This window comes from Ranitomeya variabilis, chromosome 5 (genome assembly GCF_051348905.1).
Source record: "Ranitomeya variabilis isolate aRanVar5 chromosome 5, aRanVar5.hap1, whole genome shotgun sequence".
NCBI lineage: Eukaryota > Metazoa > Chordata > Amphibia > Anura > Dendrobatidae > Ranitomeya > Ranitomeya variabilis.
Window position 1 is genome coordinate 123,723,464 of NC_135236.1, and position 13,736 is coordinate 123,737,199.

The 13,736-nt window shown below is 42.1% G+C and overlaps 1 protein-coding gene across 2 annotated transcripts in view; it reads right to left on the reverse strand.

Annotated features, from left to right (window-relative positions):
• The window catches only part of ADAMTS7 (ADAM metallopeptidase with thrombospondin type 1 motif 7), a 155,045-nt gene that overhangs the window by 48,721 nt on the left and 92,588 nt on the right, over positions 1–13,736 (reverse strand). The window contains exons 16-23 of one of the 2 annotated variants that reach the window (XM_077263192.1): positions 12,436–12,577; positions 12,104–12,230; positions 11,775–11,988; positions 10,230–11,675; positions 6,162–6,314; positions 2,898–3,071; positions 2,540–2,686; positions 2,170–2,329 (exon numbers count right to left, since the gene is read on the reverse strand). In XM_077263192.1, coding sequence (XP_077119307.1) covers positions 2,170–2,329; positions 2,540–2,686; positions 2,898–3,071; positions 6,162–6,314; positions 10,230–11,675; positions 11,775–11,988; positions 12,104–12,230; positions 12,436–12,577 — 2,563 coding nt within the window. The remainder of the gene's footprint in view (positions 1–2,169; positions 2,330–2,539; positions 2,687–2,897; positions 3,072–6,161; positions 6,315–10,229; positions 11,676–11,774; positions 11,989–12,103; positions 12,231–12,435; positions 12,578–13,736) is intronic. The other variant, XM_077263193.1, reaches the window with a different exon arrangement.

Here is a 13,736-nt window from a genome sequence, read left to right on the forward strand (position 1 = left end):
ATATTTTACCCAGATCTTCTTGTGTCACATTCAGCCTGATATGACTTGCCAGCACATACTGTCTGAGAATCATTGGTGTCAGCGATGGCTAAATTAGAAGTGACTGTGATGCCAGTTGGCTCGTCCAAGATTGTCGCAACAGAAATTTGTCTTCTGACACATTAGCTGAGACACGATAGCATAAGGTTATAGCCAAATCAGGAGCGAATCCGATGCCAGCTGGCGGCAAGACGTCTGTGACAAAAAGCAGTTAATGATTGTTTGGAAATAATTGCAAATGTTTTGCAAACTGTAAAATCACTTAGACTTAGTATTTCATTAATATTCCTTTACTCTCATTCCAATTCTTAGACCACAGAGATTCTTTTTATTAGTTTTCCTGCAAAAATTAAGCTCTCCACGCTATTTAGACAATGTCCTAGACATATTACTAATATTTACTGTGGAAAATAACTGCAATCACAAAAAAAGTTTACAATGATAACAATGGTAAATAGAGAAGAGAGGATCTTTTGAAACTCAAATTCACAGACTTCTCCAAATTTCCCCAAAACAATTAGATTTGCGTTGAATAAATTTGTGCAAATCTCAATACTGAAGAACTGGTAATTGTTTGAAAGATATACATGGGGCAGAGGAGGGGGAGGGAGAAGGAAGACCCCACTGACCATAAGAGCTTACACTCTACAGGATAGAGAGAGGACCCCACTGACCATAAGAGCTTACACTCTACAAGAGAGAGACGACCCCGCTGACCATAAGAGCTTACACTCTACAAGAGAGAGACGACCCCGCTGACCATAAGAGCTTACACTCTACAGGAGAGAGAGGACCCCGCTGACCATAAGAGCTTACACTCTACAGGAGAGAGAGGACCCTGCTGACCATAAGAGCTTACACTTTACAGGAGAGAGAGAGGACCCTGCTGACCATAAGAGCTTACACTTTACAGGAGAGAGAGAGGACCCTGCTGACCATAAGAGCTTACACTCTACAGGAGAGAGAGGACCCTGCTCATCATAAGAGCTTACACTCTACAGGAGAGAGAGGACCCCACTGACCATAAGAGCTTACACTCTACAGGAGACAGAAAGGATCCTGCTAACCATAACAGCTTACACTCTACAGGAATGAGAGAGCGAGAGGACCCCACTGACCATAAGAGCTTACACTTTACAGGAGAGAGAGAGGACCTCACTGACCATAAGAGCTTACACTCTACAGGAGAGAGAGGACCACACTGACCATAAGAGCTTACACTACAGGAGAGAGAGGACCACACTGACCATAAGAGCTTACACTCTACAGGAGACAGAAAGGATCCTGCTAACCATAACAGCTTACACTCTACAGGAATGAGAGAGCGAGAGAACCCCACTGACCATAAGAGCTTACACTTTACAGGAGAGAGAGAGGACCTCACTGACCATAAGAGCTTACACTCTACAGGAGAGAGAGGACCACACTGACCATAAGAGCTTACACTACAGGAGAGAGAGGACCACACTGACCATAAGAGCTTACACTCTACAGGAGACAGAAAGGATCCTGCTAACCATAACAGCTTACACTCTACAGGAATGAGAGAGCGAGAGGACCCCACTGACCATAAGAGCTTACACTTTACAGGAGAGAGAGAGGACCTCACTGACCATAAGAGCTTACCCTCTACAGGAGAGAGAGAGGACCCCGCTGACCATAAGAGCTTACACTCTACAGGAGAGAGAGAGGACCCTGCTGACCATAAGAGCTTACACTACAGGAGAGAGAGGACCACACTGACCATAAGAGCTTACACTCTACAGGAGACAGAGGACCACACTGACCATAAGAGCTTACACTCTACAGGAGAGAGAGGACCTTGCTGACCATAAGAGCTTACACTCTACAGGAGAGAGAGCCATTATAAAGAGTGCCATTATAGGTGCACAGTTATCACTATTAGGCATGTTCGCCGGCGAGGGCAGGGTCCCCTCCCCCTGTACCAGACTGTCACTGTTAGCATGTTCACTATAACTTATATATGCATTTTGGATGGAAACCCTTTTCACATGTACAGTACTACGGAATGAATGGCGATTTAAAATAAGAAATAATAAATTGTTAGTAGGCGGAAAGAAAGCCCCCCTTATTGTTAGATATGGAGCCTCAGAAATGAGGGGCACTTACTGGCATTGTTTTGCTGGCAGTCCTGTGGGTTACATTTCTGGAGATTTTCAGGCCATGGCTCATGGTCGCACAGATTATTATCCTCCTCGGCAGCCCCAGTCCTTTTGTTCACGCATTTCACCTGACGGCGCTGGATACCCCCTCCGCAGGAAGCTGTGCACTGTATGCAGCCAAAGCGTGAAGACAGCCCAAACAGTAAAAGAGAGAGTAAAAGGACTGTAATGGGGCAACTAAATACCCCCAAATGCAATGTATCTTGTAAGAAGCAGGTTAGTACAGCAGCCCCTGGTAGAAGGTTAATATGAGGAGTATGGCATCAGTATTACTGCCCCATAAATAATGAAAGGACCAAAATGTTTGTGCCTCTTACCTGACCCCAAGGTCCTACAGCCCATGTAGTGCATGGATGATCATTACAAGAACGGGTGTTGTTGGGCTTCAGACCTTCATCGCAGCGTCCGACCTGGGGGCAGGTGACCAGCCGCTGCTGCATGCCCCCACCACACTCCTCTGAACACTGAAAGGACAATAAAAGTGGCATGCTTGTAGTCCACTTATTTACACCCAATATATATTTGTATTCTTAGTTCTCATCATTAATAATTATGTATCTCCATTTCTACTAGTTATCAGGGTAAAGGTAAGCTGACTGTGGACATCCTGCCTTTTGGGTATTGAATTTGTGACCGAGATCTTTTTCTACCCCTGTCCTTGCCCTGATTACTTACCTCCCTCCACGATGAAACATACCAGTCCATACACTTCAGCTCATGGCAAACGGTCTGTATTCGTGGCTTGTGGACAGTACTCTGACAATGGAAAGGTCTTAGCTGCCGATTGTCCCGCATGTCTACACATTGGACATCTCTTACCCGGACACCAGGCCCACAACTACTTGAGCACTGTAGAAATAAATGTTTTCTGACTGAGAACCTTTCATACATAAAAAGTGAGGAGACAGATAAAAGTTTAATTGTGAATTTGATCTCAAGACACTAAAAAATGATGTTGGGTTAGAAAGGGGGTAGGGACATTTTTGGGGCTAAAAATTGTATTTATAGTAAGGTTTCATTAAAAATGTTGTATCATTTTGGCTTTTACAGGCTAATTGTTTCCCTGCACATTCAACTTTGATGTCATAAATCAGCTGAGAGGAGCTCAGAAAAAGGCAGATAAGTGAGTTTCAATCTATTGTCAGACTGTCACAGTGCGTTGACGGACAGATTCTCAATTAATTCATTCTGCAGCCAGCAATAAACAGTGCATCACAACAAACAATGCAAACATTTTAATGAAACTCAATTGCAAAAATTATTTTTAACCCCAAGTAAATGCACTTGAGAAAAAAATAAATTGTTACAAAAGATGGACAACCCCTTCATAAAAAAAAAATGATGATAAATCATAGGATGAACTTTGCGTCTATCCAATATACTGTATCTATTTACTGAAGGCTGCACTGTAACACTGCACAGCTGTAAAACTCCAAACAACATCAAATAATGGTATTCCTGCAGTCTAAAGTTCACGTTATTATATGTTTTTGTTTTAAAAACCTTATAACACTTTTGAATACATGAAATACTCTGCAGCAATCATAAATTCAAAGCTTCATCCTTGCAGACACTCTAGGAAATTTCTTAGCCTCCAGAAAATCCATCTTCAATAAATAGAGGTCCATAGACTTGTATTGGCGACTTTGATCATCTGAATACTCTAGGACTTATTTACAGTGGGTACGGAAAGTATTCAGACCCCTTTAAATTTCTCACTCTTTGTTTCATTGCAGCCATTTGGTAAATTCAAAAAAGTTCTTTTTTTTTCTCATTAATGTACACTCTGCACCCCATCTTGACTGTAAAAAACACAGAAATGTAGAAATTTTTGCAAATTTACTAAAAAAGAAAAACTGAAATATCACATGGTCATAAGTATTCAGACACTTTGCTCAGTATTGAGTAGAAGCAGCCTTTTGAGCTAGTAGAGCCATGAGTCTTCTTAGGAATGATGCAACAAGTTTTTCATACCTGGATTTGGGGATCCTCTGCCATTCTTCCTTGCAGATCCTCTCCAGTACTGTCAGGTTGGATGGTGAACGTTGGTGGACATCCATTTTCAGGTCTCCCAGAGATGCTCAATTGGGTTTAGATCAGGGCTGCGGCTGGGCCAGTCAAGAATGGTCACAGAGTTGTTCTGAAGCCACTCCTTTGTTATTTTAGCTGTGTGCTTAGGGTCATTGTCTTGTTGGAAGGTGAATCATCGGCCAAGTCTGAGGTCCAGAGCACTCTGGAAGAGGTTTTAATCCAGGATATCTCTGTACTTGGCCGTATTCATGTTTCCTTCAATGGCAACCAGTCGTCCTGTGCCTGCAGCTGAAAAACACCCCCATTGCATGATGATGCTGCCACCACCATGTTTCACTGTTGGGATTGTATTGGGCAGGTGATGAGTAGAGCCTGGTTTTCTCCACACATACCGCTTAGAATTATCACCAAAAGGTCTATCTTCGTCTCATCAGATGAGAGAATCTTATTTCTCATAGTCTGGGAGTCCTTCATGTGTTTTTTAGCAAACTCTATTCAGGCTTTCATATGTCTTGCACTGAGGAGAGGCTTCCGTCAGGCTACTCTGCCATAGAGGCCCAACTGGTGGAGGGCTGCAGTGATAGTTGACTTTATGGAACTCTCTCCCATCTCCCTACTGCATCTCTGGAGCTCAGCCACAGTGATCTTGGGGTTCTTCTTTACCTCTCTTACCAAGGCTCTTCTCCCACGATTGCTCATTTTGGCTGGACGGCCAGGTCTAGGAAGACTTCTGGTGGTATCAAACTTCTTCCATTTAAGGAATATGGAGGCCACTGTGCTCTTAGGAACCTTGAGTACTGCAGAAATTCTTTTGTAACCTTGGCCAGATTGGTGCCTTGCCACAATTCTGTCTCTGAGCTCCTTGGCCAGTTCCTTTGACTTCATGATTCTCATTTGGTCTGACATGCACTGTGAGCTGTGAGGTCTGATATAGACAGGTGTGTGCTTTTCCAAATCAAGTCCTATGATTTTATTTAAACACAGCTGGATTCCAATGAAGGAATAGAACCATCTCAAGGAGGATCACAAGGAAATGGACAGCATGTGACTTAAATATGAATGTCTGAGCAAAGGGTCTGAATACTCATGACCATGTGATAATTCAGCTTTTCTTTTTTATTAAATTTGCAAAAATTTCTACTTTTCTGGGGTTTTTTCAGTCAAGATGGGGTGCAGAGTGTACCTTAATGAGAAAGAAATTAACTTTTTTGAATTTACCAAATGGCTGCAATGAAGCAAAGAGTGAAAAATTTAAAGGGGTCTGAATACTTTCTGTACCCACTGTACTAAGCTACACGTGATAGATTTATGGCTTTATTTGTGCCTCCCCCATAATGTCACATGGTGAGCGTAACAGTTATTATGTAGTTTTTAACCCATGTTTGACACATAAGGCCTCCTTTAGATGTCCACTTTTGTCCCTTTTTCAAGTACATATTCCATCTATGTTTTCACAGATAGACTATTAACCCATTAAAGTCTGTGGTGCTATTCACATGTCCATTTTTTTTTCCGGACTCTGAGTTAAAAAAAATTCATGCAGACATGGCTGTTTTTGATTTGTAAATACTCAAACAGTGACCAAACAGTGATGAAAAACACTGAGGAAACTATTTTTGGACACCAGAAAAATCAGGGACATCTGAATGAGGCCTAACGTCATGCACAAAAGTAAGCCAACCAACAATATAAGTAAACTTAGACTAGATATTGGACATGTTGGATATGCTCCAGTTTTAGCGAACCAGCCACAATGCTTGTAATGTACATGTGTAATTCTCTCAAAAGTGATTGATTTTTTTCAAACTTGATACATGCATTCATTATTCATATGTAAACTTAAGTGTACAGTGTTGGTTCATGGTGACCACCTTTTGACAAGCCCTTGGGCATAGTAAGGTTGATTACCTTGCTCCAGTTTCCAACTGTCCAGGATGAACAAGGCCGTAGGTAGCAGCGTCGCGCAGGAGCTGGCTTAGTATTGATATCACACGTACCATTGTCATCTTCTCTGCATATAACTGTACGCCACATTGCACCAAGACCACAGGTGGTGGAGCACTACAAGACAGAGGCATGCTGTAATAAAACACATCACTGTATACTGCACAGACTAAATTTACAGACCATGCCAAATCCTGTCTGTATCTTGTCTCATAACTATTCATCTATGGATAGCCCCATTTTTACAAACAAGTGCATTTGTAGGTTACTTGTTTTCCATCATATTTTTTAATTTCTCCTTTCCATTGCAGATATATTAGCTTATAATGTTTAGATTCTGACTTGTGCAAAGACCAACAGGGCATTAGCAAAGATTTTTCTCTGTACTTTTCCCTCTATATGATGTTGACCAATCATAAGCAGGAGGCGTCCTGCAGGAGAAAAAGAACACGCCCCCAGAAAAGGTGGGAACAGGATTTCACTTGTGTGCTGTAGCTCTGCTCTATTCTTCCTTCCCCCCATACTGACCTCTGTTAAATGAAATCTGCAAGAGGTGTTTGTAGTGACATATACTGCAGATCTGCTCCACTCTACCCAGAAGATGCCAGCAGAGAGATCACAGACGAGAACATGGCTGTGTCATTACATGTCTTACAAGGGAAAGCATGTTCTGACATTCTCTGTGACTGCGTTCTTTTTCTCCCCTACATGATGTTGACCTATAATAAGCAGGAGGGCCCAGAGACAAGTCTGTTGGTTTTGGCATAAATGAAAATCTAAACTTTACAAGCTCATATCTCCTCAACAGAGATGAGAAATTAAACAAAGACAGCTACATTTCATTCAGCTCTGCAGCCACTATTCCATGATGTGGCCAATTTGACATGCACAAACTGTTAAAAAGTCTTCCTTAAAGAGAACCTGTCACCTGTAAATACGCTATTAATTGATATGGGGTTAATCTACAGGTTAATAGTGTTGTGAACTTAGGCCCACGCTGTCGTGAGGAAATTAACTTTATTCGCAGTGGCAACTTTCGGGTTTCAGTCACAGGGGCAGCGCCGGCGCAGGTTCAGTCACCGCTCTGTGTATGGAGAGCGGCGGCTGTAACCACATCCCTAGCACTGAACGACAGCCGGTCCTAATGCCAAGACTCAGTAAATATGTTCTCTTGGTGTGATTGGAGTCTTCTTCACTGTTCCCATCATGGACGTGATGCCATGTCTACCAGGGCATGCACAATGAAGCCAACCACACTGTCCAGAAAGGCATAGTAATGGATAGTAATAGATATAACAGGGACAGTAAAGTCGACGTCACGTCCAGGAAGGAATGATTACAGGTTAGATCCTTTGTCTAGGAAATCAAGCACTTTGCTAGGATGCAGGAATAAACCTGTGAAACATAAAGCTGGTGGCTTTGGAGCCTTGAGACCTTACAGGTTTACTTTTTCATTTCTTACAGTAACAAAAGTTTCTGCACCTTCTTGACCAATAATGCATATCTTCACCTTTACTCAATATTTTTTAGTTTTCTACATTTTGAAATACTAAAACATTGTGAACACTACTGCGTCAAGCTAATATTCCAAAAGAAAGCTCTCACATCTCTCCGACGTGAAAATGTTTGTTCTAACCTCAAGAGATTACTGTCTGGGATTAACATTTTTTAATTACTTTGTAAAGCTTTATGTTTATACTAAGTAAAAGCACTTACATATGTGGAGTAATGAGGGTCTATACTGGTTCAAGCCCTCTTCTAATTCCAAAGCAAACACAAAAAGCCCCTTGTTTTTACTTAAATCTTTAAGGGGTTTTCCCATGACCAAAGTACATTAAAATCAATAGATCTTGGAATAATAATAATACATTTCACAATAGGATGTGTTAAAAAACAATGTTCATGTGCTGAGCTAACCTTATAAATGTGCCCCTAATATGTACTGTGTAATGATTGTGACCGACCATGCAGAGCTGCTCCAGTTCATGGTTGGTACATACCACAGGTCCTGGCCAGGGGCAGAAGCATAAGTCAATAATGATAAGTGAGTATACAGACAAAGCAGTAGGGGTTCACAGCTGATGCTTTCTGAGGTAACACATTTCTCTGCCTAAACAGGAGTGAGTGTTTCTGCCATCCTCAAGTCCCCTGAGCTCATAAAAAATCAAGTCAGTGATGTGGGAGCTTTGTCTACCGGTAAGACCATATGATACCAAATTCATTTATGATCAGTTCAGTGGGCTGGAGATGTACCAGAAACACTCAATCCTGTGTTACCCCAGGCAGTGAAATATGTTACCTCAGAAAGCAGCAGCTGTGAGTCCCCTCTATTTCATCTGTATACTCACTTTATCGTAAGGGACTTTGGCTTCTCCACCTGGCAATAAGCTTTGGTGTGTGCCAAACATGAACTGGAGCAGTTCTGCATAGTAGGACACAGCCATTACACAGTACATAACAGGGGCACATTTATAAGATTATCTCAGAACAGGAATATTTTTTTACCACTTCTATTCTTGCAATTTATTATTATTTCAAAATCTAATAATTAAAATGTTCTTTGTTTGTGGGACAACCCCTTTAAACTCAACAAGGGACATGTAAAGGCGGTATATTTAATGCCCTCCTTGTGCGAGTTGGAATCCCATTTTCCACTTCAAAAATATCCTCTGGCATTTCAGACATTGCTGTAGAATGCGGTTGTAAAGACTAAGAGATGCCCTCTCCTCCTCCACTGTCCGTGGCAGAACCAGCGCTACTGCAATCTCCAATGTATAGTCAAATTTTCAGTTTCGACTGGAGGGTAGCTTTAAATTATCAAGACACATTAGATGAAGGTCAGTCAAACTTGTGAAAATCTGCATGATCAGCCGACTATTTAGTCTGCAAGGAGATTTCCCAGATCTTCACCAACAGCAATTGTCGAAAAGTCGAACATGATAGATTTCAACATGTCTGATCCTTTTGATCCTAAAAGTGTCTATACAAATTACATTAATGTTTACTAAATCCACCAATTTTTGTGTGCTGGGATAACCATCTAAGGTATATGGTGGTGCTCCAACTTCAGATGGGAAAAAATGGTTGTCAGATTTTAACATGTCCAATATTTTTCTCTTCGGGAGAAAAGCTGACACCTGAGTTTTCTGGCAGCAGCTTACTCCCCTCTCCCCATTCAAATCTCATGCACGCCTAATCATCTGTGTGTATGAGGGTGTCAGAAGAGAAGTCTATGGTCATGTTAACATAAAAGCAGGTAATCCTCCTCACAAAGAAATCCCTTCTCATCAGTATTATATCAGCATGCCACGTGTTGCAGACAATGACTCATATTTGGCATAAGAAGTTTTAGTGCTTCTGTACAGACATGTTTTATACTTTACATAAGATATATATAGGTCCCTTATTACTTTTTAGCATTTATTAGCAAAAGTTAAATTTTTACCACAATTATAAATTATTTCATGCCATTATCAAATTTTCTGGAGTCATGGAACGTAGAGAAGCTACCGTGAGTGGTCACCTTCCATTCAAACATTGCCCTGTGGCCAATGGCCAGTGCGTGCCCACAGCTGTAGTCAGTTACAGCACTTCTCAAAGGGAAATTCCAACAATGTACCTTGAAGGCATTACTATAGAATTCATCTTCATGCATGATCTTACTTAACATCTTGTATAACTTCTTGTCACCCTTAGCACTTACTCAGAATCTCGCTAAATAGGTAATGGGGATGACTGCAAAAGGAGGAGGCATTCTCCATTATCCCCTAATGACTTATCTATCCAATGCATTTTGTTAACCCAACGCAAGTGTTGGATTGGAAATTGGCCCATGACGGTTTAGCCTTTTGGTCTTGTTCACTTGGTCAGTACCTGGCTTCACTACTTGATTTAGAGTTAATTAAGTGGGACTGGCAAACTCATCAACAGATCTAGATGTAATAACCGGTATATACAACAATGATATAGGAAACAGATCTTTCTATCTTGCAAGTTTCTTTCATGGGCTTCTGCTAACATTAAACATCTTACCTCACTCCAGTTTCCAACTTCCCAGTAACTTCTCACCAGTTTGTCACCTCCATGTGATAAGGAGAGATTGTATTGAGGTGCCACAGAATTTCTTGTTACTTCCTCCTTGAGAAGAGGATAAGTGTTTCCTCCATGATAATGGTTTGGAATGTGTGTGGTGGCAGACGTCAGGATGTCTATTAGGGTTGGGGTTGTCGTCTTGGGTGAAGGTGAAGTTACTTGTGCCGCATTAGATGTTATGTAGTTGTATCTTTCACGCAAAGCAGATTTCATAGTAGGTACAGGACCAACAATGCTTCGCTTTGAAGAAGTCGAGAATAAATCTGAAAGGTCATTATCAAGTGGTGAAGTAGTAAGTATAACATTAGACCAAGGATAATTCAGTACAGTGCTCCTCTCTTGTTTAGATGGCAGATCTGGTTTGGTAAGTTCATCATTCTCTAATATTTGGTCTGTAGATGTATCCAACTCATCTGATGTGAAGGGATTTTGAGACGTTTTGTAAAGCGAGTCTGGAAAAGAAGTGGAAATATAGTGTGCGTGCCTTTCTGTAGCATCTAAACTGAAAAACTGAGGGGAGGTATTAGATCCTGGGAATGATGTAACCGTTTCTGGTGCATACGTAGGTTTTTGTGTATGAAAACGAGGTAGAGTTGAATACATAAAACTTTCGGGGAAACTTTTGGCCATGGTCTGTGTCAAAGCTGAGGTGTCAACTGGTATGTCAGCTGTTGGCACCAAGTGATCTTGATATCTTGATCCATCATTGGTATGCATTTCCAGATTATTGGATGTGGGAGTGTATTGTTCTGTCAAGAAAGATTTTTTTGAAGTTATAGGTGTTTCTACAGGTATATTTACATCAGTTTGGTCTTCTACTAAAATAGCAGGGTGTACTGAGGACTTCAAGCTCTCACTAGTTATTGTGGTGAAATGATCATTTGAGTTTTCCGTGGACTGGATAATTTCAGTACCCTGTTGTTCATTTCCAATTCCCTGATGAGAGACATGTGTTGGAAGGTATTCTGGCTCTAATTCTTCACCTCCATTAACACTGTTGTCTTCTACTGGTCCATATGTCAAATCCTCGTGAAAATTAATAAAGTTGTAATCATAATAAAAGTCATCAACAAATGTCCTTGCAACTTTTCCCTGATTGCCATCTCCAACACTAGAAAAGTCTCCTTCAGAGATGGAATTATCTTCCAATGAATTCTGGTTGGCATTAGAAGATCTTGGCAGACCTGGAAAAATTTCATTAAAAATCTCTTTGCTGGATCCTCCACTGCCAGTCCAGTCAAACGCGTTGAAAGCTGGAATGCAAAATGGCATCACACATACTCGCTTGCTGATAGGGCGCTCTGAGGGGTTACAGGCACCATCTTCAAGGTCATTATCACAATACACATCTCGATGCTGGAACCCATCTCCACATGAGACCGAGCACTAGATGACATAAAAAAATGCACACATCAGATTCTTTTTATTTAATACCTCTATTTTGTTGTTCTTTGGCCATTTTTTTTTTTTTTAACGACTACCCACCTGGCTCCAATTTCCATGGTGCCAAACAGCAGGGCAAGGTTCACGATGGCTGCAGGTAATACTGGATTCAGGTTTAGGAAGGTGCTGACAGTCTGAAGGTAGCAATGCACGTTGTTCATCCAGTCCCACTCGTTGAATACATAAGACAGTTCTCTTCTGTACACCACCGGTCCCACACGTGATAGAGCACTGCTGCCACTCTCCCACCCACCATCTGTGAAAAAGAAAAATCTGAATATTATCATTATTATAATTAACACAAGGGATCAGAACATAGTACAATTTCTAATTACTAGTGGAGAAAAAAAATAAACTGAAATCCAAGTCACCTTGGAGGACAAAGCTCCTCATTGCAGTTCCTTCGTCTGTCATCTGGCCTTGTCAACGAGTCACAATACCTTTCTTCCACGAGACCGGCAACTTTCTCCACACAGTGTACTAGCTGCCTCTGCACCCCTGACATAAATATATGTAATTAATAATGTTTTATACTTGTTGCTGCAGTGTTGATGACATGATCCAAGTCATTAGGACTCTGTACATGCACCATTAAGTATGGAGCATTGATACGAGAACCACTTAGGCACAAGGAGGCCTACTATACCCCTATATGTCTCAGATTTCACAATTTGGCATAACTTTCACAGCTTATCCCACTTACCAGTGCCACATGTGGCAGAGCATTCAGACCATGCGCCATATCTCCATGAGAAATCTGGGGGTTGAATCTCATTGCTGTCATCTAGATCCCTCCTTACGGTATACTGGTACCGGACACCAGGATTCTTCTCCTGGAAGAGGAGCTAAAACCGAAAAAGAATACTCAGGTTTATATGTGAATTGTGCAAATAAATGGATATTTGTTTCTGCTACCTGCGGTTTATTTTCCCCTGTTATCAGCTGATGTGAAGATGACTGTAGTGTCCCTTATAGAAGTAGGATGTCTGCCACAAAAAAAGTATTCCTATAATCAGCAACTTACAGTGAAGAATGGTTAATAAGAGTTACAGCTGATCGTTGGGGATCCCAACAAGAGGACAGTTGTGATCAACTGTCAAAGTACCCTTTATCAAACTGCTGCTGCCGCCTCCTCGCTCGCTCCCTCCCGGCCTCTGCTTCTCGTGCGCGCGCGCATACCAGGTTCAGTGCTGCGCGTGTGCACTTCTGATCTTCTGTTGGCGCTCCTCTTCGTCTCCTCTATGGTCCTGGAGGACTAGTACCTGGAAGTCGGTCCTCCTTATTGTCCTCTCTATGGTTCTGGAGGTCTATTACCCGGAAGTGCTACCCTGCCTTTAGGTATTTAAACTGCTTCCTGCCGTCCCTCTGTGCCTGGTTATCATTTGTTCCTTCAGGTGTTCCTGGCCGCTCTTAGTCTCTGTGAAGTTCGTTTTCCCTCTGACTTTGGGTTTATCCTGTCTTTCCTGTATCCTGCTAGCCTCTGCGTTTCCTCAGTTCCTCCGCCAGTCCCTGTACTGCTGCAGTTTACCCATCAGTCCTGTTTTACCCATCAGTCCTGTTTTACCCATCAGTCCTGTTTCTCTGCAGTACTCACCTATCCTGTGGTCCTACTATCTCCGCCTCTTCTTGGTCTTCTCCCGTCCTGGTCCTCCAGCTTCCGTGGCGATAGTCCCTCACGGGTCTGCCCCTAACTCTCCCTGTATAGGGGGCGGTCTATCTGGTCAGCTCGTCCGTGAGGGGTTCGTCGTCACGGTCTAGAGGGTCCACTCTCCGTTTTCCCTCTTTGTATCGTCACACTTAAATAGGACTGCACTCAGGTGACATCTGAGTGCAGCCTGATTCTTACAGCATAACAGTATAACCAGGCCATGGACCCCGCTGGTGTCTCTGCCACTCAAAAGGAGTTACTTTTTTTGCGGGAGAACCAGACTAGAATCATGTCCTTTCTCAAGAACATGGAGTCTCGTCTCGCGACGTTACAGTCTACCGACCCTGGTAACGCTA